Source organism: Rattus norvegicus, chromosome 5 (assembly GCF_036323735.1).
Source record: "Rattus norvegicus strain BN/NHsdMcwi chromosome 5, GRCr8, whole genome shotgun sequence".
In the NCBI taxonomy this organism is placed as follows: Eukaryota; Metazoa; Chordata; class Mammalia; order Rodentia; family Muridae; genus Rattus; species Rattus norvegicus.
In genome coordinates, this window is record NC_086023.1 from 127,022,116 (window position 1) to 127,048,245 (window position 26,130).

At 50.7% G+C, this 26,130-nt stretch overlaps 1 protein-coding gene and 1 long non-coding RNA gene across 23 annotated transcripts in view; one reads left to right on the plus strand and one right to left on the minus strand.

The window, feature by feature from the left end:
• Ssbp3 (single stranded DNA binding protein 3) overlaps window positions 1-26,130 on the plus strand; it is a 137,824-nt gene that overhangs the window by 101,971 nt on the left and 9,723 nt on the right. For 4 of the 21 annotated variants that reach the window (XM_063288492.1, XM_006238536.5, XM_039110871.2 and 1 more), the window contains 7 exons: window positions 15,100-15,159; window positions 17,919-17,985; window positions 18,075-18,151; window positions 23,484-23,572; window positions 24,147-24,195; window positions 24,739-24,816; window positions 25,354-25,408. In XM_063288492.1, the coding sequence (XP_063144562.1) occupies window positions 15,100-15,159; window positions 17,919-17,985; window positions 18,075-18,151; window positions 23,484-23,572; window positions 24,147-24,195; window positions 24,739-24,816; window positions 25,354-25,408 (475 nt within the window). Of the gene's footprint in view, window positions 1-14,136; window positions 14,218-15,099; window positions 15,160-17,339; window positions 17,473-17,918; window positions 17,986-18,074; window positions 18,152-23,483; window positions 23,573-24,146; window positions 24,196-24,738; window positions 24,817-25,353; window positions 25,409-26,130 lie in introns of those variants that run through there. The other 17 variants (XM_063288495.1, NM_053358.2, XM_039110872.2 and 14 more) reach the window with 10 other exon arrangements.
• Window positions 1,091-17,085, minus strand: LOC134479027 (uncharacterized). 2 transcript variants are annotated; one of them, XR_010051967.1, is made up of 6 exons: window positions 16,946-17,085; window positions 15,724-15,837; window positions 14,228-14,407; window positions 13,377-13,470; window positions 8,566-8,641; window positions 1,091-7,375 (listed from the first exon to the last, which is right to left on the minus strand). It is a non-coding gene; the product is annotated as an uncharacterized LOC134479027 (long non-coding RNA). The 2 variants fall into 2 exon arrangements; XR_010051968.1 differs by having other exon boundaries at window positions 1,091-8,641; window positions 13,377-14,407.

Here is a 26,130-nt window from a genome sequence, read left to right on the forward strand (position 1 = left end):
GTTGCCCAGGAGCCTAGCGGCAGTGCTGAGTGCAGCAGAGGAGCAGCACGAGCACAGAGCACATTCTAGTGTGCTAGTCCAGCCTCTCACTCAGCAACTGCACATGGAGTCTTGAGAGGAGGGAGAAGGGAACTGGTCCCAGTGGGGACCGGCAGAGGTCACAGGGATAGACGTTGTGTCTTCTGTAGATCAGTCCTGGGCTAGCAAGGGAACCAACTCCTTTTATCAAAAGCTCAGCTGTGGAGACAGTGATGATGTGTCCCATTCCAGCAGGGCCCCCTTCTACCCCATTCTCATTCCCATCTGTGCCCAATGCCCTGTAAATAGGCTGATCTCTGCCCTAGTTACAGGGACAAGGGACAAGGGCAAGATACAGGGACGAAACACTGTACACAGCCTGGAAGGTAGAGAACAAGCAAAAGGAAGGAAGAGATCTACAACCCAGCCCTTCTCCTGCAGACTCCGCCGTGGGCTCCGCTCCCCAGAGACGCAGCCTCAGAAGGCTCTGCTGCTTGCTGATGTCTTGCCAAACGGTAGAGACAGCCTTGTCTTGTGAGGCTCCAGCCTCCGATTCTAAGTCCTTGAGGGAATAGAGAGAAGCGAATTTGAAGCTTTGTGGAGAAGGCAGTTGTGCCATCGGCAGATGTTATGTGAGGTAGTGAGCTGACTGACTGATGATGAGAGTAAACAGTCACAAACAGGACGCCCAGTGGAGAGCTTGGGAGGGGAGATACGTCCAGGGAGGTCAAACCCCTGCTGACCTGAATGCACTGCTGGTGGCAGTGGGTTGGCTCTAGGAAAGTCAATGCTGTCTACAGCCTTCTTTGGAAGAAAGAGGAGAACAGAGGTGTGTGAGGGATGGGGGTGCACACAGGCCATTCCTCCAGTCAGAAAGCTGCTACCATAGGACAGGCACTTCTGCCGACCACTTCAAGTCTAGGGGTTAGAGAAAAAATTAAATCCTGGTTTCCTGATTTCTGAAACCCATTACTAACCAGGACTTGCTGTCAGGACTAGGAGCCAATGAGAAGAAGGGAGGAGGGTTGGGGATTTAGCTCAGTGGTAGAGCGCTTGCCTAGGAAGCGTAAGGCCCTGGGTTCGGTCCCCAGCCCCGGGGAAAAAAGGAAAAAAAAAGAAAGCTGAGAGAAGAAGGGAGGCAAGGAAGTGGGCAGGAACCAAACCCATGAGTGTCAGGCATGTCCCTATGGTTGAGGAACTCTGGTGATCACTACCAGAAGGAGCTATAGAGAAGAACCTGCCCAGGGACTCAGTCTAGCAAAGGCCATAAAGAGAGATGTCATGGTGAGACATAGAAGCACAGGCTAGGCTTAGACAATGCTGGGCAGTTTGGGGGCAGGAATTGGGTGTATAGTAAATAAACACCTCCTGCCCCTTCAGCCCTCTTTTTGCCTGTCCTGGTTGAGCTCAGGCCCTTCCTGGTGGGAGCTCTCTGGCCTTTTTGAAGATGGGGGAAAGCATTCTCCCAGAAGAGTTAGCCCTTCCTGCCTTCTGGGATTGCATTGTTTTAGAAGGTCGGCCCCAGAGCCCAGCATGGCTGCAGCACAGATGCGGGAGCGCTACTGGGACTGCACAGGTCTGGCTAGGGAGCCGGACAGACGGTTCTGGACAGCATAGGATTGTGGCTTCTGTATGAACTACTCATCTTTCCAGTCATTGCTCCCTCCTCCCCTTCACCCAGGCCCCACCCCCTCACCCCAGGCTCTGCCCAGTCTGTTGTCCATTGATTTAAGGCCCACAGGTGCTCTCTGAGCCCTGGTTCCCCTGCCCCCAGCTTCTTACCAGGTGCAGTCATCTGCTTCCAGACTGACAGAGGTGAGCCAGTTACTGCTAAGAAGGGTTAGGGATGAAGTGTTCCAGCTGCTGGGCCCAAGCCTCAGATGGAGGTGAAGTCCTTCCTACTCTACCCTATCCATTCAGTCAGTGTGCTCTGGAAGCAACTAACCTCCCACCTCTGGTTATTGCGATAGAAGCTGACTACAGGGCAGAAAACTGAAGGGCCCCCACTCTCACCCCACGAGCTATGTACCCTGAATTGTATCTAACCCTACTGACAAATTCTTGGGTGTCCTTCGAGAGTCTTCCTACCCACATCAGGACTTATTGTCCTTCGGTTTAGTGACGGAACCTTACCACCACTCACCTTTCCTGGGCACCATCACCTCCTCATAGGTCTCTGTTCACCCAGCGGCCAGCCTGGTGCCTTATGTCTGCCCAGGGGCAGATGACTGGCACCAGGGCTCCTAGCAACCATGGACAAAAGGTTATTCCTGAAGTGCCAGGCTGCCTGAGTGACTGGTGGGCCTTGGCTGGTATGCCTGCCCAGACGCATGTGTTTGGACAGGTTTGTGTCTGCACACTCCAGCTGCCCCCACCCCCAGTGTGCACTCCACATGTAGCGCCGTGACTCTCACTGATGAAATGGATAGTCGCACATAAATCAGTGTCTGCTGCCCCGTTAGCTATGCATCAGCAGTCAGCGCCTGGGAGACTTGCTCAGTAACAAAGCCCCTAGTGTCTCTGCAGGCTGCGACTGCCCCCTAATGCAGAGCCAACCCCACACCATGGAGCCCTGCTGGTTGTCTGCAACAGCTCTCTCCTTCCCAAACTGGCAGTGGCTCAGACAGAGCTGGACACTGCTCTTTGCCTATGGTGGGCCTTACCTCTCAAGCTGTAAACTTCAGCATTTACACCTCTAGTGCTGGGAGGACCAGTGCCAGCTGCTGCTGACCCGGGGCTGCTTTCTCCTCCCCTTTTTGGACTTGCGTTTTTATTTGGGTTTCTTTTAGCATTGAGTCTTCTTTTCTGCCTCTGAGAGCTACTGCCCTATGCTGCCAACTACCTGACTATATTTCCTTTCCCCAAATAAGAGTCACGTCTGGGGGCTGGGGATTTAGCTCAGTGGTAGAGCACTTACCTAGGAAGTGCAAGGTCCTGGGTTCGGTCCCCAGCTCCGAAAAAAAAGAACAACAACAAAAAAAAAGAGTCACGTCTGCAGGTGCTCGCATTTGTGGGACTAGACTGTTGGGACTCTCTAGCCAATGCAGGGGTAACTCTGCCTGTCCTTCTGTCACATCAACAAATTGTGAGATTTTTCTCTTTTATACAAAAAGGAGGTCAGATTTGCTGAGTCCTTGTAGCAGAAAGGGTTTGAGGAAGAGAATTCCAGTAGAGTCCTGTGCAGTACACAGTACACATGCCTCTGCACAACCCAGGTCAGGACGGCCCCTGGGTCAGTCATAGTAGATGTCCTTCCCTGGGAAGACCTAAGCCTGGGGTCTGGGATTAGGATTAGGAAACAGCTGAGCCATCTAATAATATATTATGAGGACTTGGGACATGGTAGGACCCACCAAGTGAGTTTCAGGTGTGCGTCCCGTTTCTGTCTGAAGGCCCTTACTTCCCTAGGCGACTTTGCTAAGCAGAGTTCCATCCAGACACGAAGACCTTGACAGCAATGAAACGTTTAGCCCAGTCCCACCGAGCTTCTGTGAGCTTCGTCCCAGAAAAGTCCCATCTCTTGCTAAGACTTAACTGGTGGTTAATGAGGTTGGAGTATTAGGGGCAGGCACGGCTTTCATGAACTGCCAGCTTGGTGCTAGATGTTAAGCTAAACTCTTTTAGCAGATGACAGTGCAGGGCAGGTGTGGATGGTCGCTGTTCAGGCTAGGAGCATTGAGTGGCTGTGAGCAGGGCATTGGGAGCATCGGGGCTTTCCTCACCTAAGATGCTGTAGGATTCCTGCTGTAGGATTCCTGCTGTCTGTTTCTGTCTGTACTGGAGGGGGGCAGGCTAGACACAGATGCCTGATGTCCAGTGCTGTTTGCAGTGCTGCTGGGAGATGAGGAGCAGCCTCAGATCCATGCTGGCAGGGGCCTGGGGAGCATGCAGTTCCCTTTGAGCCAGGCAGGTGCACAGCCCCGCCCCCTCCTTCCTACATGAAGGGGCTATTTTCCTGGTGGCTAGTGAACCTCTCTGAACCTCAATTGCCACATCCCATATTTGGGGTGGATGGGATATCCATGAGTCCTCAGGACTCTTGTGGAGAATCTGTGATATGCCTGGTGCTAGGTACCTGGTGAGCACTGTACCTACCGGCACTTGGATGGTTCCCGTGTGTCTTGGGGCCACTTTATTCTCCAAGTTTCCTACCTGCTTTTAGTGTATTCTTTTGGCAGAAGAGCGTCTTGAAGCTCAGTACAGCCTTTATGACATTACTAAGGTTCATGATTCTCCAAATTAACTATCCTGTCAACACTTAACAAGAGTTGGTTCTGGTGAAACACCAGTTCCATTTGGCCCTTTAATGAGGCAGCTTCCTAATCTCTTGCTCAAGTCTGCCCACTTGACTTAGTCCCTTGACTTTGGCCATTCTGACTCCTTGTTCTTTGGTCTAGCCCCTAACAGGAGTCTCTAGGGGAAATGAAGGCAGACATGTAGGTTGTGGGTTCAGGAGTTTCTGCTTCTGCTCTTAGCAGTCTTGTTTGGATGAACTTAATGGAGACCTACTCTCGGACCCCAGGGACGACATGGAGTTCTGTCAGCAGAAGCTGCTGGAGCACCTTTGAGTTTCATTTCTCCCCTGCCTATAAAACAGCCTACTTCATCAGCTCTGAATTACACCAGAGAGCATGAAAATGGTTGGAAATTGTACAGGATTCCTTTCCAGAGGCCAGCATGTAATCATTTCGTCATGTAGCACACAATCGGTCAATGGCCTTTGGCCTGGCCATAGTGGGTACACTTGTCCACTGCCGTCATAGACTGCCATGTTCGGTGCTCTTCCACAGTGTCCTTACTCATAAAACTCCACACTGCCTAGTACAGCACCCAGAACCCTATCTGCTCTGTCCCTTTCAGCCTCACACCATTGGTAGACCAGCTCTTGGTCTCCAGGGTGAGGATCAGCTCTCAGGTCTGGTCTCTGTGCTTCCATCAGTCTGAGTTCTTCTCCCAGCTGCTGAGTTCTTTTCTAGGAGTGAAGGCTCTTCATTCTCAGGTCAGTATTCAAGAAGCCTTTGACAGAGTCTGGCCCTATCTTTGCTCCAAGATCAAAATGGACAAACCCAACATCTAGCCAAGTTCCTCTTCCTGAAGGTAGCTTTAACTAATCCAGTAGCTGTGGAGTTGTAGGAAGAGTCAAAGAGTCTAGAAAAGTGGCCTTGTTTTCTGAGTCCTGGTCCCCATAACGTTAGAGGTAGTGGATGTGGGAGGCACAAAAGGAAACCACACCCCAGGCTTGCCTGCTCTCCTGTGGAAGAGCCTTGTTCCAAGTGGAATTCTTGAGTAGGTAAGAGGGGAAAAGACAGGGTGTCCCTGGAGAACTCTGGGGGTGGAGAGGATCATGAGTGACAGCTTCACATATTAGCAGCTGCCTCACGGTGATGGCTGGCTCCAGCACTGACCCGCGCACTTGACTCTTGGCACCACAGACTTGAGATTGTCTTCAGGTATATTAGGATCTTCACAGGCACAGAGGCCAGGCTCCTCCCATAACCCTGGCTTCTTTCATTACCCCAGTCACTCCTTCTGCCAAAGTTCTCCAGGGACTATGTTGGTTGCCCCCATGGCAAACCTGTACATTTCCAGAGTTCTGGCATTTACCAGCCCAAGCCTGCTGCTTCACCCTTACTGAGAAGAGAATAGAGTCCCAAGTCATCTCAGCATGTCGGGAAGGGAGAGGCTTGAGAAACCACACTGATCACTTCTGGGGTCTGCTGTTTGGTAGGCATTGGAGGCTGAATTCTGGGCATTTTGGTTTGTGGCTTCCGGGGCCTGGTTACCTGCTTCCTGGTTGGCTATGAACAATTGTGGATTATCTGTTGAGCTGTGCAGTGTTACTGGAAGAGCTGTGTGCACAAGTGTCTAGAGGACTTCAAGCAGAGCAGGATTCTCTGGGTAGATGAGGCCATGCCTCTTTAACATGCACCTCACCTTCACTGTGCTGTTGCGATTAACAGCAGAGCAGAGCTGGCAGGCAGGGTGGAGGCCGGCAGGAGCCAGCTGCATCAGTAACACTGTCCAATTGCAGAGCAAATGATAGTTTTTAGGGGGGGGAGCAGATTGCTCTGGCAAAGCAGGAATATTCTCCCTGTATCCCAAGGAACTGATGTAATTTACTATCAGGGTCCGTCTCTGATGCCCACACATTCCCAGAACACGTGACTTTGCAATGAGCAGAAGTCAGGGAGAACACCTGCCATCAGGTCCCTCTTAGAAGCCCTCGGGGATGAGACTGTGTGGGAACCTTGACCTGGCCAGTGCTGTGGAAGATCCCATCAAGGTCACAGAGCCTGCTCACAGGGGGAAGATAAAGGCTTTCTTCCATCCCCATGACAAGAGATGAGGATTAGCACCCTGGCAGCTGTTAGCTCAGGATTTTCCCCCATGGCCACAGCCCTGATTTCTGACTTGAAAAGAAAGTAGAGAAGCATCGTGGGAAGAAATGGACGTGCGATCCTCAGATAAGCCAATCTTCATAGTAACTTCCTAATAGAAGCTCCCATAGGTTAGACTTCCTCCGTCCCAGGCCCAGGTCCCTGCCTTTCTGCAAGCATACATATCTTTTCCTGAACCGGGGCTGTCTAGGCATCCTCTGCGCCCAGACTGCCACCTCTCTTCATCCAGAGCACATCTACACCCTCAAGGCTCTGCCTCCTGTGATTCTGTCATAATCACTGCAGCGTAAATACTGCCTGCATTTAGTTTCTGTCTCCGAAGCTGCTGTGATCATAGTTAGACTTAAGTCTCCCACAGACTTCTACTCCTGAGGGAAGGGTGGGGTGCTACTTGTTTGTGACGTTGGCACAGCAGCTGGTACCCATCAAATGCACTGGCCATACACAGCAGACTGTGGTCCTGTTTGCTAGTCTAAATTCTGGATATTCTTCCCTTGTCCCTACAGACAGATGACCAGTTACACAGATAGCAGACACCCAGTGTCAGGAAGGGAGATTCCAAGGTTTCAGTGGCTCCCCAAATCACCTCTCCTATTTTACCCCATCCCAACCCATGCATTTAAGATTAGGCCTGAGGAACCCAGAAGCTCCTCCATGAACCTCAGTCCTTAGAAAAGGGCCCAAGCAGTCTGAACCTGCTAACAGAATACAAATGCTCATGTCCCAGACAAGAGAAGCCCAGCACTGTGGCAGGGATGAAGTGATTTCCATCAGCAGAGGGCTGGGGGGAGGGATGCCCGAGTGGAGGTCAAGGTCAGCTTCTGAGTCCATTCCTTCCACCACTTAGTCCGAGGGCAAGCCTAGGTCCTCAAGCTCGGCAGCTAGCATCTTCATCCAGGCGTCGTCTCACCAGCCCCTGGTCCTTTATGCTGCAGTGGTGAACTGCAGTCTATTCAGGACTGAAAGGCAAGCAAACCAGGCTGGTGAAAGGTGATGTGGCCAGTGGGGAGAGAGCATGCTTGTCAGCCTCGGACTTCCGTTCATTCTGGCCATGTCCCGTGGGATAAACCGTGACTCTCTGCTAATGCCTTAATGTCACTGGTTTGCCATGTTCTCCCCCATTTCAGACTCAACCGTGTAGCTAAGGCTATCTTTGAACCCTAGACTCTCCAGCCTTCCCTCCCAAGTGCACGTGCCACCAGGCTTGACGCCATTTTCTCCTGTGCAAATAGTTGGCTTTTACTGCCTTTGTCTTTTAGGGAAGATGTGAGCTTAAAATCAGAAAGTGTGCGGGTATTGCATTTTTCCTTGCAAATTAATAAAGGCGCCAGTTTTCCCTCATCAGCCTTAAAAGCTATGCCCTTCCTCAGGGATCTGTCGACCATTCCTGTGATTGGAAGGTTAGCAAATGTCAAGACCCTGTGCTCCTCAGGTCTCCCATGGCTGCACAGATGCGTGTGGCTGTGTCCAGTCAAACCTTAGAAAGAGCTGGCAGGTCCGATTTCTCCCTGAGCTCACTGTAGTCTGACTAGTAGCTGTCCCCTCGGGGTCTTGTACTGCCATTCACCTCAGCCTCAACTGAACTATGCATAGTGTGGCAGAGGACTGAGTCTGAGCAGGTTCCTTCATGGCTAGGGCGTGTCTGGCCCCTTTCTCCGCCTAAAAGCAGTAAGCACAGATTTCCTCCCTGTTTTTGGTTTGTTTGTTTGTTTGTTTGTTTGTTTGTTTTTTTAATTACCGTCTAGCTGGGTAGTGGTGTATCCGTTTAATCCCAGTACTCAGAGGAGGCAGAGGCAGGCAGATCTGAGCTTGAAGCCAGTCTGGTCTACAGATCCAGGATGGCCAGGACTACACAGAGAAACTCTTGTCTCAAAAGAACAAACAAACAAACAAACAAACAAAGTATCAACAGCAAAGCTATCATCTGCTGATGCATGGGGCAAGTGTGCCATGTACACGTTGAGAAATCTTTCCTTGAGTGTGCGTGTGTGTCTCACCAGGCGCATGTGAGACTCAGATTCACTGTGAGTTGACATCACGGAGAATGGACAGGGCAGGAGGCCATGATGCTGGCTTTACTTTGCTCACATAGAAAGCAGAGCCCCTCTGCTGATTCTCCCTCCAGTTTCCCCAGAGTGGAGATACTCACTGTGCATTTCTTCTCACTCTTAACTGGTGACTTCCCCGTCTCAGATGTCTGTGGCCCATGGGCACACCTCGGTTCTCTGTACAGAGTACAAGGTGGATTGTCTGTGAAGTCCTTTTGCTGTGTATCATCATCATTTTACATTGCCTCGTCTACACAACATGTCCAGCAGGCAGGTGCCCGCCAGTACCACAGGCCTTTGTACTCTGCTCTGATAGAGCCCAGTGTCCACAGTCAGGGAAGGGGTGGAGATGTCATGGCTCTTACTTTACCTCTTGAAGCTACATCTTTAAGTCCACTTTCCAGTGACCTTCTCCGAGAATGAAAGTTAGATGGTAATGACACTGTCGTTCTAAAGCACTGTCTGAGCCCTGGGGACTGGGTAAGAGCAAAGAACCTGGCAGCCAAAGCCAAGGCCATGACCACAGGGTGTGACTCTAGCCCTCATTCCACAGCTTTCAGCTTACCCCTGCTCCTTCTATGGAGGGGTGGGAGTAGGGGTATTTAAGAAAGGACCATGTAATTATCTCCATTTCTCCTTTATATGTGCTTCGGTGTTTTGCTTGCATGTGTGTCTGTGTCACATCACATGGAACTGGACTACAGGCGGTTGTGAGTTGCCATGTGGGCGCTGGGAATTGAACCCAGGTCCTCTGGAAGAGCAGCCAGTGCTCTTAACAGCTGAGCCATCTCCAGCCCCTCCATTTCTCCTTTAAAAGTTAGCATTTATTTTTCTTTAGTCTTCTTTATAGAGCTCTCATTCTCTACCCCAGAGTCATTTAGAGTATCCGATTGGTCCATCTGTTGGTGTTGGAACATGCCCTCCTAGTTCCTCAAGACCAAAAACATTAGAACTTCATGAGGTCTCTTGATGTAGCTGTATGGTCACATGCCCAAACCTCACTGCACTGGTCCAGCCTTGGCTATCCTAATGGGGCAAACAATAATAGTTGTCCCAGAATTCTGCACACATCACCAAGTGACCAGCAAGTTATCAGTGGAGGCTTAGAGGATGCTATCTATATAGTTTTCCTCAGGGTATGGATATTCATGACAGGACACCCTGACCCAGGCTACAACCTGCAAGCCAAGCTGCCAGTTTCCCTGCCTAAGAGGCCTATTGTGAGCCCAGCTGTGTAGATGCCTCCAGTTTTCTTAGCGAGACCTGAGGCTCAGAGCCGTTAGAGAATTAGACTCAGCACATATATATACGTCAAGGATTTCCCCATCATGCCCTAGTACATCACTCGAGAGGCCGAAGTACAGGGCATAGCCAGAGTGTGGCAGGAGGGGCTCCTGCTGGCAGTGTAAAATGCTTTTCTGCAAAGACCTCCGATCTCTGAGCTGCAGGAGTGCTGCTTCCTACCATGCTGATGCCCCATCAAGGCTTTTGCACTAAACCATCAGCATCCAGACTGTGAGGTTCTGTGAAATGGCTAAACACTTGCCTCGATCACACCCGTAACAGAGCCTCCCAAGCCTTGCCTAAGTGGCTCTCACAACCTGCTGGATATAACACTATTCAATGCTGAGATTACAGAAAAAAGAATGAAAAGGAAGTCTGGGGGTTCGGGTGTCTGAAGGCAGTGATCGGGAGCCAGCTGTGAGGGAAGGGCAAATCCATTAACAGGGTTGGCACGGTGTGAAAGCCACATAGGCCATAGGTGTATTTTCTACCTTTTTTTAAGATTCAGGAGCAGGAATTGCCCTTGTTCATTTGGCTCCCCCTCTCCTAAGGTCCCATCTCCTGACGTAGGCAATGGAGGCAGTAGAAACAAGTCTGATCTACTGCAGGACTGTAGTTGCCGTTCCAGCTTCTGGGGGCTGAGAGAGCAGACCTACATCCTTTAGCCTCTCTGGACAGCAAGGGGGAACTGTGCATCACTCTTAGAGCCCTAAGTGGGTTTGCAGCTCAGCCTTTTCTGTCATTGGATTCTTTTTTTCCTCAAATGAACTTGGAGGTCTTTTGGACACAGGCTCATGGGCTTGTGGGGTGCTGGACTCCTCCAGATCCCTGGTTCCAAGAATGAGGCTTTGGTTCCTCATTAGTAACCACAGAATTCTCCTTTCTCAGCTTTGTTTCTTGCCTATAAAATTGGTGGTCCTTACATTGCAGAACATATGATCAAGTGAGCTGGTGTAGTCAAAAGACCCTCTTTCCCCTAGGTTTCCAGAATTGGTTTAGCTCATCAGTGAGAGGCCAGGAGCAGCCAGTGACAGGGCTAACTAGAATTGGGATCCAGTTTTTCCCCAAGCCCTGTTTCTTTAAAAATAGATGGATTTGGAAACATAGTATATCCGCAGAGCCCTGACAGAGTTTGAAAACTTAGCTCAGCAAATCGCTAGCTTCTGGTAGTCTTGGACAAGTCCTATCCCCTGTCCTGATTCTTCCCTAGAAACAAAGAACATTAGGGAAGGAGATGGCAATCTGTCAGTGTAGGACCATCTATATGCAAACAAAGGAATACTAGAGCTTGACTCAGCCACCCTAATAATCCCCTAGTGTGGTGCAGCTCCTGTGGCAGAGCACCCCAGAGCCCTTAAGGGGACGGGCCTTTGCCAGTTAGCCATCTAGACACACTTTAGGTCCTTCAAAAAGCTTCCAGCAGCTGAACTCTAAGACAGTCCATGGGGAGGGAACTTGTCCTGCCTGGGAAGCAGATCATTGGGACACCCTCCTCCTCGCATCTCAGCACAAAGGTCAGAAACCTCCAGCAAAGTCATTGTGTGTTTTGTCGAACTTCTATGTGGGGGTTTGCCCATGCAGGACAAATTGGGGGAGCCGTCAGGTTCCCTTTATATAAACCAAATGGCAGCTCTCTGGCAAAGAAGGGATGGTGAGGCTACTTGTTTGGGGCACGTGTGGCAAACTGTTCAGGGTTCCTCTGTGGATGCTTCAGACAGTCTAAGGTCACGGCCCAGCATAGTAAAGAGAACAGATGACACAGGTACCAAGAACATGAGTGAACTACTTGCAAAGTGAAAAGAAAACTTTTTGCTTCTGACCCATGCAATAGGCTCCGAGAGGCCAGGTGCTGTGCCTGAAGGTTTCTAAAGTGAGACAAGTCTGAGGCTGACAGACAAAGGGGTAGCACTTCCACTAAGGGGATGACTTTCTGTCATCTGAATTCCTCTGTGGACTATCTCTGTCAAAGCCTGGGCTAGGATGCTCTGACACACCTTCACATGGAGAAAGGGAACTGCTGTCCCTACATGCCCTTAGGGTCCTACCAACAGCCTTGTTTTATGGTGAATCTGTCTTGGTGACAAACTTGCTATCTCCGCTTGTTCAGAACCAGCTTTGCCTTCTGCACCCCAGGGTGCCTCTTGTAAGGACCTAGCTACTGCTACTAGCCCAGGCTTTCAGACCCAGGCTTGGTCGCTGAACCTCAAGTCAGCCATCACATGAAGCCCCAAGGTGGGGTTGCTTCAAGTGTTTTTTCTATTTCCTGGTAGCCATCAGGGACTGCTCTTGCCTGGTAGGGTACACAGGTGTTCGGGGCTTGCTGAAAACAGTCTGCTTGCTCTGCAGATGCGTTTGTGTGACCAGGGAGGGAGACAGGACTGTGAGGGAGGAGGTGGTTCCTGTTGCCAGGAGCCTGAGGACCAGCAGACAAGCCTTTGCCCCCTCTTGGCAGCTGGACCTTACCCCTTGAGCTCTCTTCCTCCGTTCTTTTTCATTTTCTTTTTGGGGGTTGGCTTCAAATTATCTTGTTTTGTTTACATTACACCCAAGTTTTGTGGTATAAAAGACTTGCAGGTGCAAATATGTCCCGCCTTCATTAACTTCCCCTCCCTTTTTAATTTATGTGATTTCAATTTTCCTTCCCTGTACTGTTAATTAGGGGACCCTCTAATCAGTGCCATTATCACAGTGGTTTTCATGTTTAGGAAAGCCGCTAAACAAATGCTTGCAAAATTGCTAAATGGCTAATTAATGTCTGTTAATTAAGAAAATTGCTCATGGTAACAAACCATGCCGTTGCTGGCAGCCGCTAGAAAGACACACACTTGTTGAAATTAGTAGCGTGGCAGGTAGGGGAACATCTGCTCCTCCAAGCTTTCCGGAAGTGAACAGCCCCTCACTTAGCCAAGAAGCTCTGGGGCTGTCCTCAGTGGTGCCCTCAGCTGCTGGACAGTTCTTGCCTCTTGTTTTGCCCACCTCTTTGTTGTCTCTACCTTACCCCCAGCCCCCCTTCTCCTCAACCCTGGCTCTGTGTCCACATGGGCTTTGAGAAAGACTGAGGGTGGAACCCGTGGCTCTAGTTAACTTGCTTTCCTTCCCTTCATAAATGCCTGGAGTTTTACTATAAGGGACAGCTCCAGTGCAGAAGGGTGCATTGCAGTTTGTGACACGTGCTCCTGTCCTGAGACTAGGTCCTAGTGGCCTGTTGAGCCAAAAGGGGCCTTAAAAGCAAAATGCCCGTGAGCCACTATCATAAACCTTTATGACTTTCCTAATCTGTGTATGTGCATGTCTGTGTGCAAAGGCATGCAGGCACACCGGTGTACTTTTTCCTGCACACAGTAAGTTCTGAAGAGATACTCTCCTTGTGATACATAAGGCTCTCTGATACTTTGTTTCTCTGTTTTTGTTTTTGTTGTTTCGTTTGCATTTATTGCATTGATCTTAGCACCCACTGGCAGGATACAACCTGCAGTTTGGCCTACTCTATAGATAGTGAATTCATCTCCTTGTGTTTGGTGGGCAGTTGAGGTGAGCATAGCCCAGAGCTTGGACCTGCAGGTGGCTCACCATCATCTGGAAAGTAAGCCCTCCGCCCACTGAACCACCAAGCAGTGACAGTGCTCACCCCTGTGCCTCAGCCTGGCTCTGCCACTTAGAGCTTGTGTGGCTGTGGCCTGGTCTCTTCATTGCTTGACACGGTGTTTCCTCTCCTGCAAAGGCTGAAAGAAAAGGCAGTGCATACAGAGCTGTTTTGAACTGTAGGTGAATTCATGAGCCATGGAGTCCTGACAATGCTCGCACGAGCTTGGCGACTGTCTGTATACACTATTGGCTTAGAACCTAGACCACCTCTGCCTCTGTCCTTGTTTGTCCATCATTCCCTCTGCCCTGCTTCAAGCAGCAGGACCTTATGAATACTGTCCCAAATCACCTGTTCTCTGTCTGAGAGACCGTCAGCTCCTTGAGGGCAGGGACTTCACCTGATTCCTCCTGTCCTCTGAAGTGGTGCTTTCAGGCATTGTGTCTGGGTCCAGGGCCCTGTCTGAGTCAACCAGTGTATTTAACATGGCAAACTCTGTGTGGTCATAGCCTGCGTCTGGCCCTCGCTCCTGTGTGCTCTGATGAAGGTGCTTTGTTTTATTTTTTCGTTTTTCCAAATCCCTTGTGAATGTATTGGTCAGCCTCCCTCCTTCCCGCCTGCCCGCCGTTGTTCGCCATTGAACCAGGACCCAAGCAGTGCTCCACCACCTCCTGCCAGCCACAGCCCACCACCCGCACGCCCGCCGCCACTCTGCGTTTTGGTTTAATTTTTGTTCTTTTAAGCTTCTTCTGCGCTTCTCCATGTGCTGTGATCTATAACCTGCCTCTACTGTCTGGCCTCACAGGGTCCTCCGGGGTCACAGCCCTCGCCGCACGCACAGCCTCCACCTCACAATCCCAGCAGCATGATGGGACCCCACAGTCAGGTAAACGCACTGTGGCTCGCCGGCCCGCCGGCCGGGGGGCGCCGGGGCAGGAGGAAGGAGAGAGCCGCAGAGGAAAAACAAAAATCAAATGTGCTCCAGCGTTGCCTTCCAGTCCTAATTGACAAGTCTAATTAAAAAACATTCTTCTAAATACAGTCTTCATTTCTTGGACATCCCACCCAGTTTGGATCTGAAACCAAGAGAAAAGAAACAAAAATCTTTCTGTGACCTTGCCAGTGGCCTTTATGTTTTTGGTTTTTCCTCTCTCCCTTTTGTTTGGTTTTGTGTTTGGTTAACCATTTGTTTGTAACCAAGGCTGCACCCCTGGCCTTTTCTTTGTGCACTCTCGCTGCTGAGAAAGCTTTCTTGCCCATTCCCTGCATTAAGTTAGGGGGCCCACTGTCTCTTACTGTTTTTTTCATTGTGTTTTCCCATAAGTCCTTGCCTCCCTTCCCACTCCTCCCTGTTGATGGTTTCTCTGTGTGTGCTTGTGTGTGTGCTTGTGTGCGCGTGTCCTGCTCTGTCTGCAAACCTGAAGATGTCTTGCTCTTTTTGCTGCTTGTTTTCTTTACCCTTGTGGAAAGCAGAGGTGGCCTCCTTTGCCCTGCATTGATTTAGCTATTCTGCGTTCTGTGTGACGTCCTAGCTGCTGCCCCTCCACCCAAAGTAGATTCCTGCAAGCCAGTGCAGGTCGGGAGTTGTGTGGATCTGTTTTCTCTGCCCAAGGGAAGTTTTGCCTGGAAGGAAGAGGAGGCTACCGGACTAGAGAGAGCTTAGAAGATCACTAGTTGTCATAAACCGGACTTTGCAAAGTGCAAAGCATTTGTGTTTGTCACCACACAGTAGTTCATCTGTCATTGAACTGATTCCCTATAATTACAGCCTTTTATGTCACCGAGATATGCAGGCGGCCCCAGGCCCCCGATCAGAATGGGAAACCAGGTACAGTATCTTTTTTGTTGTTTTCTCTTCTCTGTCACCCATCCTAAGACCTAGGTAGACCTGGACTCAAGTCAGAAGCAAGGTGCAAGGCTTGGGGGCAGAGTACTAGATTTAAGGTGGGGGAACTTGTCCATGCGTCTGCTCTGAGCCCATGGTCCAGCACATAACCTGCTTTTCACAGGGAGCCTCATAGCGGCCTGTATCAGATAGCACCAGCTGGTGGGATTGCAGGACTCAGCTCTTGTAGAAAAACTGGTAATAACCCTAGCCCTCCCTTCCAGCCCTTTCTTGGGAGAGGGTCTTCCTCCTTAATGAAGTCAATTGACAATGTGCATTTTTTTTCTGGAAGTTTTTGAGAATTGCCAAGGCTGATAAACAGAATCCTGTGATTAGAGGGAGAAATGTCCTGAAGGAGTGCTTAGATCAGGAGCCTGACGACAGAGGGAACTGGGCACTTGTGAGGTGTTCTATCTGCCTGCTTCCCCAGAACAAGGAAGGACTTGTTCATATATTTAGAAAAGTACCCTGCTTATGAAGAGAGCTTTTCAGCCCAGGGTCACGTACCTTCCTCTGGGCCATCAGAGTTGACAGTTTTGGGGTAGGCTGAATAGTGGGTCCTCATATGGTCTTCTTTGGTCCACCCCATCAGGGTGGGGTACTGAAGAAGTGCAGATGCCTCTGTTGAGGATGGACAAACAGACACAACCTGATGTAGGCATCAGGGAGATTTCTCTCAGTGCCAAAATATTTCTAGCTAGAATTCTTCCAATGTCTCAACCAAAAATCTCTGACAGCATTCATTGTCAGCACACTGGGAGCTAGAAGTTTGGTCATCTACATTGTGACTCACTGCAAGAAAGCCCAAATGACAAGGCATGGACTGTGGAGGATGCTATCCAGTATGAAAGCGCCCACCACCTTTCCACCTTGCTATTTTCCTCCCCCACAGTCCTTTGTTTCCTTTTTTTCTCTAACACAGAGGGGACAGATTTAGACAAAGAGAGTTTAGAAGACTAGGGTTTTGACAACAAGGACTTCTTGGGTATGTTGCAGGTGAGGAAGCAAAAGGAGGAAGGCCAGGGCTATAGGCTGTGGGCCTCTGGGGGGCACACATAGCAAAATTATGGCCCCCACCTACAAGGTTGTGTTTCCTTCTCAGGTATGAAGGCATCGGCCTTCTAGTGTAATACCTGTTTTCCTTGGCCCTTGTTCATATAGTCTTCTTCCTCTACAGAAGAGCCTGGACCACCCTGTCTGCATTTCAGACACCCAGCTGAATATAGTAATTCCCAGATACTTTAACCCAAACTGCCAACTAAAACCCCTGGCACCTAGCAGGTTTAGAAATCATGGAGGAAAAAAAAAAAGAAAAAAAAAGAAATCATGGAGAAGTGCTGTGTGAAAAGCAGCCATTGTTAGAGCTATTTAAATAGGATAGGTGGGGTATACTTATACCTATAGGGGGGATCTAGGAGGCCTCAAATCCTCTCTCTATTAAAAACCACCAGCACAGATGGGCAGACACAGACCAGCCAGGTGACTCATAGTTCAAGAATTTGAGGGGACAGAGGGGAAAATGAGGAAGGTAAGGATGACTAAATTCAGGGTGCAGGGACCTGGTCTCATCAGCTCCCCAGGCTGTTAGAAACAGCAGATGCCAACACAACTTTTCGAACCTGAGATGCAGTGTGACTAGAGGAGCTTGCCCTCATAAAGCCCCTGCCCCAACCCCTCCTCCTATTCTGAAGCTGGGGACACAGGGAAGGGCTGTCCCTTCAACTCTTACCTCCTTGTTGAGCCTGCTTGGCATTCGTTGCCAGCCAGAGGCGGAAGAGCCTAGGTGTCCTGTAGTAGCACTCGAGTCTAGAGAGCCTGTCATGGCCTCCCAGATCCACAGCCCTTCAATCAGGAACTATAGCCCTCTGTCACCAAGGCTTTGCTTCCTGAAGTCAGTGGCTTCTCTTTTTGGTCTAAAGGTCCCACAGGACACTGGGCCCAGCCTCTGCTGTTCTCTTGTTTTCCAGATTACAACTGAAATAACTTCATCCGAAGTCAGTTACCTTTAGTCTGTTCTTAGAGCATCCTGTCTCCTTTTGATGATGTCACACTGGCACCCACTGCTAGAAAAGCAGGCTGCCCTTAATCACTCTGTTCCTCTACAAGTAGCTGCTTCGCCACCTTTGGGATGGAAGCTCAGAGGCCTGGAGGGCTCTGCTGACCCAGGCTCAAGCTCTTAAGAGCTCTGGACCCCAGATAACCCCACCAGAATCTCCAGGGCCCCTTTATGGTTCACCTTTTAAAGGCCTCCCTGTGGTAATAGTTTTAAACAGTGGCTTCTCTAAGTTCTTGTTGCATCTTTAAAGTAAAAGAAAGGTGGTAGGGCTGGACTTAAACTATAGCCCCTGGGGTTCATATTCTGCCCTTTGGGTGGGGGTGAGCAGCAGATCCAGAGTATGCCTTGTTCAGGATGCAGGTGCAGGTTCACATGGAGAGCTGAGCTCCCCACTGTACTCCCATCCAGTGCGACAGTTCCGACTAATGCTTGCAGGAACTGTCTGCCATGCTCTCCAGCACTGGGGAACCCTACCCAGCTTGCACTGATGGTCTCAGGCAGGCCATGAGTTAGCCCCATATGGCCAGGTTGGAGGAGCAGGGTGAGGCAGGCAGATGCATATCTCCCCCCCCCCCCCCCACCAACCCCAACAGCATCCTGTCTCTGTAAATGGTGACTCAGGCTATGTGTCATATGTCTCTTTCAGCCTCCAGGAGGAGTTCCTGGGACACAGCCATTGCTGCCCAATTCCATGGATCCCACACGACAACAAGGTAGAAGGGCAGGCAGCGTGGTGTGGACTACAGTGTTGGGGCCTCCTCTTTGCTCTGCTCCTAACACAACTCACCTGTCTTCTACACAGGTCACCCCAACATGGGAGGGTCAATGCAGAGAATGAACCCTCCCCGAGGCATGGGGCCCATGGGGCCTGGCCCACAGGTAAGCAGCTACTTGTCTGTCTGTCCATCTGTCCCCCTGTCATCTGTGTGCCCCCGCCTTCTCTCCTTTTTCCATAGTCTGTCAGTCTCCACATTGCTGGCTCTCAGTTGAAAGGAAGGGCTCATTCAGGTGCCTGGCTCCCCTCCCTGTCTGCAGGATGCTGAGTAGGAATAAAACCCCAGCGAGCTATCTGGGTAGCAGAGCCCTCCAGGGTGGGCGTCACAAGCTGTGATGTGGGATCTTCAGGAATCAAAAGCCACTTCCCTCCCAGAATGGAACAACCTTAAGGGGATCCAGGACCACCTTGTAACTTGAGTCAAGTAAGGGATGATGATGGCCTTTATGAGGCACTTTGACTTCTGGGGAGCCCAGGTACTTTCACCATCTACTGTGAAAGTCTCTGTTCCCACAGGATGTGGCCAGCCATGCTCCTCAGCTCCCCACAGCTAACTTCACTGCTCCTGGGCTCTGATCCTTGGAGGCTGTACGCTGTCCCTCCCTCTCTTTGTTATAGGTGATGGACATCTTTGGGTCCCCTCCTCGGGTCTCCAGCTCCCCTGGGGCTGAAGTTGTACCCTCCTGTCCTATGTGCTCACTTTCATAGGGAAACTACAGACCTGGAAACCATCCGGTCATTCCCAGACCCCTAGCAAACCAACCTGCTCCCTTTTCTGTGGTGTTGAAAGATCTTAGGGTAAAGGGAAGGAAGCAGTTGGGACTTGAGAGGTCTTGTTTTAGTCTTCCTCAAGTTTCCCATAGTTCATGTTTTCCCCCTCCTGTCATCTCAAGCTGACCACAGGACTGTCCTTAAACAGGGCAGAGGCCAGCATTTCAAAGCACATCATGTCAAAGAGTCAGAATGGGTCTCTGTCCTCGGAGGGCTTGGCCTGACCAATGTGGAATTCACCGCTGGTGAGGATCGACAGGTTTTGGCTTTTCGGGGATCTGAGTGATGCTGTGTGAGATCTTGTTTCCTCATGGGGCCTCTGAGAGGCTCAGCAGCTACGTCTCTCAGATGAATAAGCACAGTATCCACACTGTAGGGAGCTGAAAGTACTCAGAGCTGATGTGATCCCTGTGCCTTGGCCCCCCGTGGAGAAGTTAAAACTGCTGGGTGTGTACATGTTTAATCCCAGCGCTCAGAGGGGAGTTGGAGGCAGCTGGAGCTCCTGTGAGTTCCTGGGTTGTCACTACTACATAGTAAGGCTCTGACCACAGAGCAAGTTCTAGGTCAACTGGGGAAACAAAACAAGAACAGAACTTAAACCAATGTTCAGGACCTCAGCTGTTTCGGTTTGAGTAAGCTTATTGTCTTTCCTGGCTGTCATTAGCAGTTTATTAGGCCTCACGGTAAGGCCGAGGGAGGGCCGTGGGGCAGTGAGGGCAGAGCTGTTGCCTAGCACACATAGCCCTTGGTTCCATGCCCAACATCACAGACAATAAAACTGAAAAACAAGACTTACAGGGACTGGGAATGTAAGCTCGGTAGGTAGAGTACTTGGCATTCGTGGGGCCTAGCTATAACCCCAGCACTAGAGGAGAATCAGAGGTTGAAGTCATTCTCAACTCCACAGTGAGTTTGAGTCCAGTCTGGGCTACATGAGAACATGCCTTAAAACAACAAAAACCTTGCAGACCTGGAGTGAGACTCCAGTATGTCTCACAGTAGTAGTCCAGCACTTACGTGGACCCTGTCTTAGTTACTGTTCAGTTACTGTGAAGAAACATCATGACCAAGGCAACTGATAAAGAAAGGTATTTAGTTGGGACTTGCTTACATTTTCTGAGGGTTAGTTCATGATCGTCATGACGGTGAGCTTGGTGGCAGGCAGGCAGGCAGCCCTGGCATTGGAGCAGTAGCTGAGAACTCATGTCTCATCTGCAGGTGGCAGACAGAGAGACTGGGCCTGGTATGACACACATCCTCAACAAGGTGTGCCTACTCCAACAAGGCCACACCGCCTGATCCTTCCAGACAGTTCTACTAACTGGGAACCACACATGAGCCTATGGTGACCTTTCTCTTTAAAGCACCACATATCTCAAAGCTTCGCATAGGAGAGGACAGGCCTACTTTTTCCTCTGGGTGCTTTAGTGTTACTTGACTGCTGAGGCTAATGCCCAAGCACAGTAACAGACAAGAGGAGTGACCTTGAACTTGGTACTGGGAGATACTGACTGGTACTGATTCAACTCTTAATCCTGTTTGCAAAATGTGTTGCCAAGAGGTAACACCTTCTGAGGCAGGGCAAGAAAATGACTGTGGATCCACTGTTCCCTTTCTGCATGATGTACATTCTGTTTTCTGGCGGCTGGAGGTGGTTATAGGGCAGCCTGCCTCTTGGGAAGCATAATTGAGCACTGCTATATTAGTCTTGCTACACTGTGAGGTCAGACATAAAGGTGGGATGCCACTTGTAGGATTTCTTAGTGAGGTAGCAGAATGTATTTGATCACTGATCCCTCTACAACTTTCTGGAAGGGGTTGGGATACAGCTATGCTGTGGTCTGAGAACTATTTTATAGGTAGACTGGCACTCTAGTTTTTGGCCCTGTATCCTGTTTTAATCCAAAGGTGTGAGCAGACAGTTGTCCCCTGTGCTTTTCCTCTAGGGCCTGCAGTGGTTTTAGTGTGCAGTGGGAAAAAGACAGTGCTTCATGGATGACAGCATGAGGTCCTGAGGGCCCTGTTGTCCACATTCTGTAGAGTGAATTCATAGACAGAGCTAAATCTCGGTTACTTTGGTAAAGCAGGTTGAAGACCCCTGAAGCCCAGTGGGCACCAACCAACCCAAGGCCCCAAATTTGGCAGTTCTGGTCTGACTAGAACCACACTACCATCCTGGGGTGGGGTGGGGTGTATTTTCAGAAGTTCAGGTAGAGGATATTCTTGATTCTCCAAGGACAGTCCTGTGCCATCTGGAGAAAAAGAATCCCCTGGGGCCCCAAAGACCCATAGCTGATACAAGCTCAGAGCTTTGGAAGGACCACTTATCCTATGTAGATCACCCGAGGCTAAGTGAGGGATTGAGGCAGGCACTGGGGAACCACCTGTCACCAAGAATCCTGGCTAAAGGCAAGATCTGGGGATCAGCCTGGGAGACTGTGTTATAGCTTCAGGTTCCTCTACAGGGGAGTCTAGTAACAGGTGGCTCTGTTTGAAGATAAAACCAGAACAAGGGAGGCAGAGGAAGTGTGAGAGAGTCCACTCTCCTGTAGACATCAGTCATGTCCCTCTAGTCCCTCATAACTGTGGAGCAGGTACCTCTTCTCCAGCTAGGAATGAGGAATGAAGCCCTGTGGTGCTGATGAGGGTGAGGGACGGCTCCTGTTAGGGACCCAGTCACCTCCAGCAGATCAGAGCCCTGGGTCCTGGTCTTTCAGCCCCGTATGCAAAGCTAGTGCTTCTGATTGGAAACTTGGTCCCAAAACCTGGTTTCAGCTCAGCTTCCCTTCCTGTCTTGCTTACTAAGTGGCTGTGGGCAAGTGTCTAGCCTTTCTGAGCCTCTAGGTTGTCATCTGTGAAGTGGGAGGTGTGTGCAATGGCCCTTCCGGCTTGGCATCTGAGGAGGGAGACTTGCTAGGGCTCTGTGAGGGATACCAACTTGTTAGCAAACTGGATAGGGTTCGAATCCTCTGCTGTGTCTCCCCTCAGGCAGCAGGCTGCAAGTCTAGATAGCCAGCCCTCTTTTGACGCACACTTTATGCTGTAGCACCATCCTGACCTCATTTAGCCGTGGAGCTCGCTGTTTGCCTCTTGGGGTGCGGGGAGGGGGCATCTAGAAGATCTTTCTCATGAACCAGTTCTCATGCACCATGATGAACTGACTTGCAGTGAGGGGCAGAATTGGGTAGAAGCAATCTGGGTCTGCTGCTGTCATCAAGTGACCAAGCACCCCTTACTAAGGGGTCAGAACCAATGCTTTACAGTCAGCGTGGGCTCCTGTAAGGCTGAAGGAAACAGGCTCTTTGTCCCTGCTTTAGAGACTGAACAGGGTTGTGACCCTGCAGGCAGAATCTGGCAACAGGTCCTTGTCCCAGCTTAGCACCTAGCTATTCTGTTCCTTCTGTGCCTCATTTTCTGAGCCTAAGGGGGTTGCTATGGCTGTTAAACATCCATGTACACACAAAACATGTGACACAGCTTTATCCTCCATAGTGAGAACTGTTGTTTGTGTAGTTGCCGGAGTCAACAGCAAGTGGCCAAGCTGAGGACAGCTTTCTGTGGCCTCTGCTTACTATCCAGGTTGTCGAATCAGAGCAGGTCCTGGGACTGAGGCACTGTGTGAGCTGGCTGCAGCCTGTCTGCCCTGTAGACCTCACTTGTTGCCAGCCATCTGGATGTCACGGCCTGTATTCTGTCCAGGCAGTCTTGTAAACACGAGGCCTCCATTGGAGACCTAGCAGAATAGGGGCCCCTCAGTGTGAGGTTTGGGAGACAATTGTGAAGTCACCTGTTTAGCTCAGGGATATGTCTGTGCTTGTCTGACCCAACACTGTCCCTGGTTTTCACCTTCTTCCTGCCAGAGATTCTGGGAAAAATCCAGGGCATATGAGTGAGACTCTGGTCTGCCATACTAGCTTTGGCCAGCCGCTCCCTCTTAGGCCTACTGCTCTCCTTTTGTAAAGTGGGGTCAGCTGCAGAGGGTTGTTAGAGGGACAGAGCAGACGAAGTAAAAGATCACCGTGTGCATAAGGCTCACGCAGGAGGTCTCATTGCCTTCAGCATCTCACCAGCCTTCTGATCTTAGATAACCACAGAGGCAGTGCCCAGGCTTACAGTTGGTGCACTTTGTTCTCTTCTGTCTTCCCACACTGTTTCTGTCAGTCACTGAGCACCCCAGGTTGTAGAGTTGGGGGCGTGGCCATGGAGGCACTGTCCTGCTGTAGTTACTCAGAGTCCACACTAAGGGAGGAATGGCCATGTGACTGACTGTACGGCAGGCTGTTGAGCACTTGGAGGTCAGAGGCATGGTGGGCTGCTTCCCTCTGTTGTCTTCTCCCTCAGTCTAATGTGTCCTAGATCACCAGTCAGCATTGGGCCCAGTAGCAGAGTCAGCCTGTCTAACTGCTGAGGCCTGTGGGAAGGGGCTGACAGCAGCTTGCTGATCAGACACATTTTAGGGGAAATCATCATGAAGCCCCTACAAGCACATTGACTGTTGTGACTGTCCCTCTGTGCTGGCTTGTTGTCATTGTGGTCCCTGTCACTTGGACCCGTCCATTCTGACAGAATGTGATTTTTTTTCTCATCAGGTTGTCGTCACAGACTAACCCTCTCACTTATATTCTGTGTTTGTCTCCCTCCCGGTTCCCCTTCTCCTCCTCATAGACTGACCCTTGGTTATCGTTGCAGAATTACGGCAGCGGCATGAGACCACCACCCAACTCCCTCGGCCCCGCCATGCCTGGGATTAACATGTAAGGCAAATAGGCCCTGGCCGGTGCCTCAGAGCCTGTGGCCTCCCCACCCACTGTTGGAACCCCGGGAGACTCTTAACACTCATTGGCGTCTCTCTGGACCTCAGTTTCCTCATCGTTAGGGTGAGAGCTCGACCTTAAACAGTGTGGTGTGCCAGTCACAGTGTTGGCCACACACATAATCATCAGGCCACTCCTGTAAGGAGTGGTTATTCCCTGCCTGTGATGAGGTCTCTGAGGCCCAGAGAGGTAGAGTGACTTCCTTAGGCTTGCACAGCTTCAATGGCTGATTCAAGATTTAATCCTTATGCAAATAAGCCCTGATACTTAGTGCTTATGAGAATCAGTGGTCCCTCTTCCTAGGGAAAAGCAGAAATACTTATATATAATTTTGGAAATACATACTTTACAAATTTTTTCATATAATTTGAAGGAGTGCATAAGTCTTCTGTGGAACTACCCATTGGTACCCCTGAGTCAGATGGCATCTAGGACGCCTGCTCCTGCCCCCACTGGCTGCACTCTGTAGTGTTTGTAGCCCCACTTTCATTGTCCCCATCTCTCCTTCTCTTAGGGGCCCAGGAGCTGGCAGACCCTGGCCCAATCCCAACAGTGCTAACTCAGTGAGTATACCGATCTGGAGGGTGCCGTTTTCCAGGAGAGAGGTTCTGGGCCTTAGGTAACCCTGTTGCCAGGAAGAGGTATCAGGAGGGAGAAGTACAGTAGGATTCCACATGATGCTTCTAAGAAGAAGGCACATGTAGGTGGAGCCCATGGTGTGCTGGGGTCCTCAGAGGTGCTCCTGCCCTCAGCTCACAGGCCCCAGATCAGAGCTGGAGTGCCAGGCGCATCATGGCTCCGGTTTCTAGCATTGAGGGGGAAATGATTGGCGGGCTTGGTCCAGACAGAGGAAGGGTGTGGGTGTTGCTCTCTTCCACTCTCCCAATTGGGAAACCTCCTGGGACCCTACTCTCAGGCCCCACCGAAGACTGGGAGAAAGGAGACCAGGCCCCAGGACCACTGAATGTGGCTTGACTCACATCTCAGGCCTCTTCCTCTGGAAGCTGACCAGGTTACTAATTCACTAATTCCCAAGCCTACCGTAAATAAGTGAGTGTGCCCCAAAGTGGGTTTGGAAGTGACAGGGCACGATGCTTGTCTGTCAGGGAAGGCAGCTCCAATCCATGGCTCCTGAATCTTCTTTCCAGATCCCGTACTCCTCCTCATCACCCGGAACCTATGTGGTAAGTGCAGCAATGGATTCTGACTCTCTAGTGCAGATGGCCAGCTGCCTGGGAGGAGAGCCATGCAGGGTCTAGTATATTCCTCATGAGAATACGTCTGAGCCCAGGAGCCAAATTGCTATCCGTGTTTAGATATTTGTACAAGCCTGGGGTAGCCCAGACTTCTCCAAAGTTGACATGGAAGGGAACTCCTTTTCAGGAAACACCCAGCAGGCTGCGTGTTCTCATTTACTGCCTCTGGCCTTCACTGGTTGGGGTGTGTGTGTGTGTGTGTGTGTGTGTGTGTGTGTGTGTGCGCGCGCGCATGCGCGCGCGCGTGTGTGCACGCACACAGATGCATGTGTACATCCACTGCTGAAGCCTCTGGGCTTGAGAGGAAGCATGTAAATCCAGCTTCCTTCAGGCTTGAATGCTCTAGCTCTGAGTGCAAGAGAGGCAGTACTAGGTACCAGGCCGGTCTGGGCACTGACAGGTAGCATAGAGGCCTCCCCAAGCTTCTACCACCACAGGGTACTGACAGCTTTTATCTCACCTCAGGGACCCCCTGGTGGTGGCGGCCCTCCTGGAACCCCCATCATGCCTAGTCCTGCGGGTAAGAGGGTTTGGGGGATAAATGTCCGGTGGGAGTTGGGTGCTAGGCCTCTGTTGCAGACCATGGCTTTTCAGGCCCTGATTCCTAAGCCCGTAAGAGTGGATATTCTGCCAGGCACTGCTGCCTGGGGGTGTAAGGGCCATGAGCCCTCACTACCAACAACCCATTGCGTGGCTTCAGTCATGTGACTGTACAGTGCTTTGAAAAGAACAAGATTGAGCCAAGGTCTGAAACAACATGGTCTCATTGCTCTAGGTGACTTCAAAAGGACCTTTGGGTCCCTGACAACTGGGGATCAGGTTTCTAAATCACACATGCTCCCCCTACCCCAAGGTTCTGGGTTCTAGGCTTCCTCTGGTCCTCTGTGTAAGAGGTCTTGTTTCCCTGTTTCTTTTATCTGGAGAAGGCATGCATGCACAAGCGGGCATGCACACATGCACACATACATAGTGTCACAATTATCTGTCTGCGGGCTAAGAATAGCATTGCAGTCAGCTGGGAGTGTAGCATACATCCCCTACCCAGCCCAAAATAGAGGGAGGCTCTCTGCTCCTGATAGAACATCATTAGCTGGTTTCCTAAGGAGTCGTTCCTGGCGAGGTGGGAAGTGGTGGAGCCTCCCCTCCCAACTCCCCATAAAGGAAATCTGCTCTGCTGCAGGAGTGGCTCCCGCTCCAGCTCCCTCTCTGCAGCATTGATGAGCAGCATGACCTACATTCAGA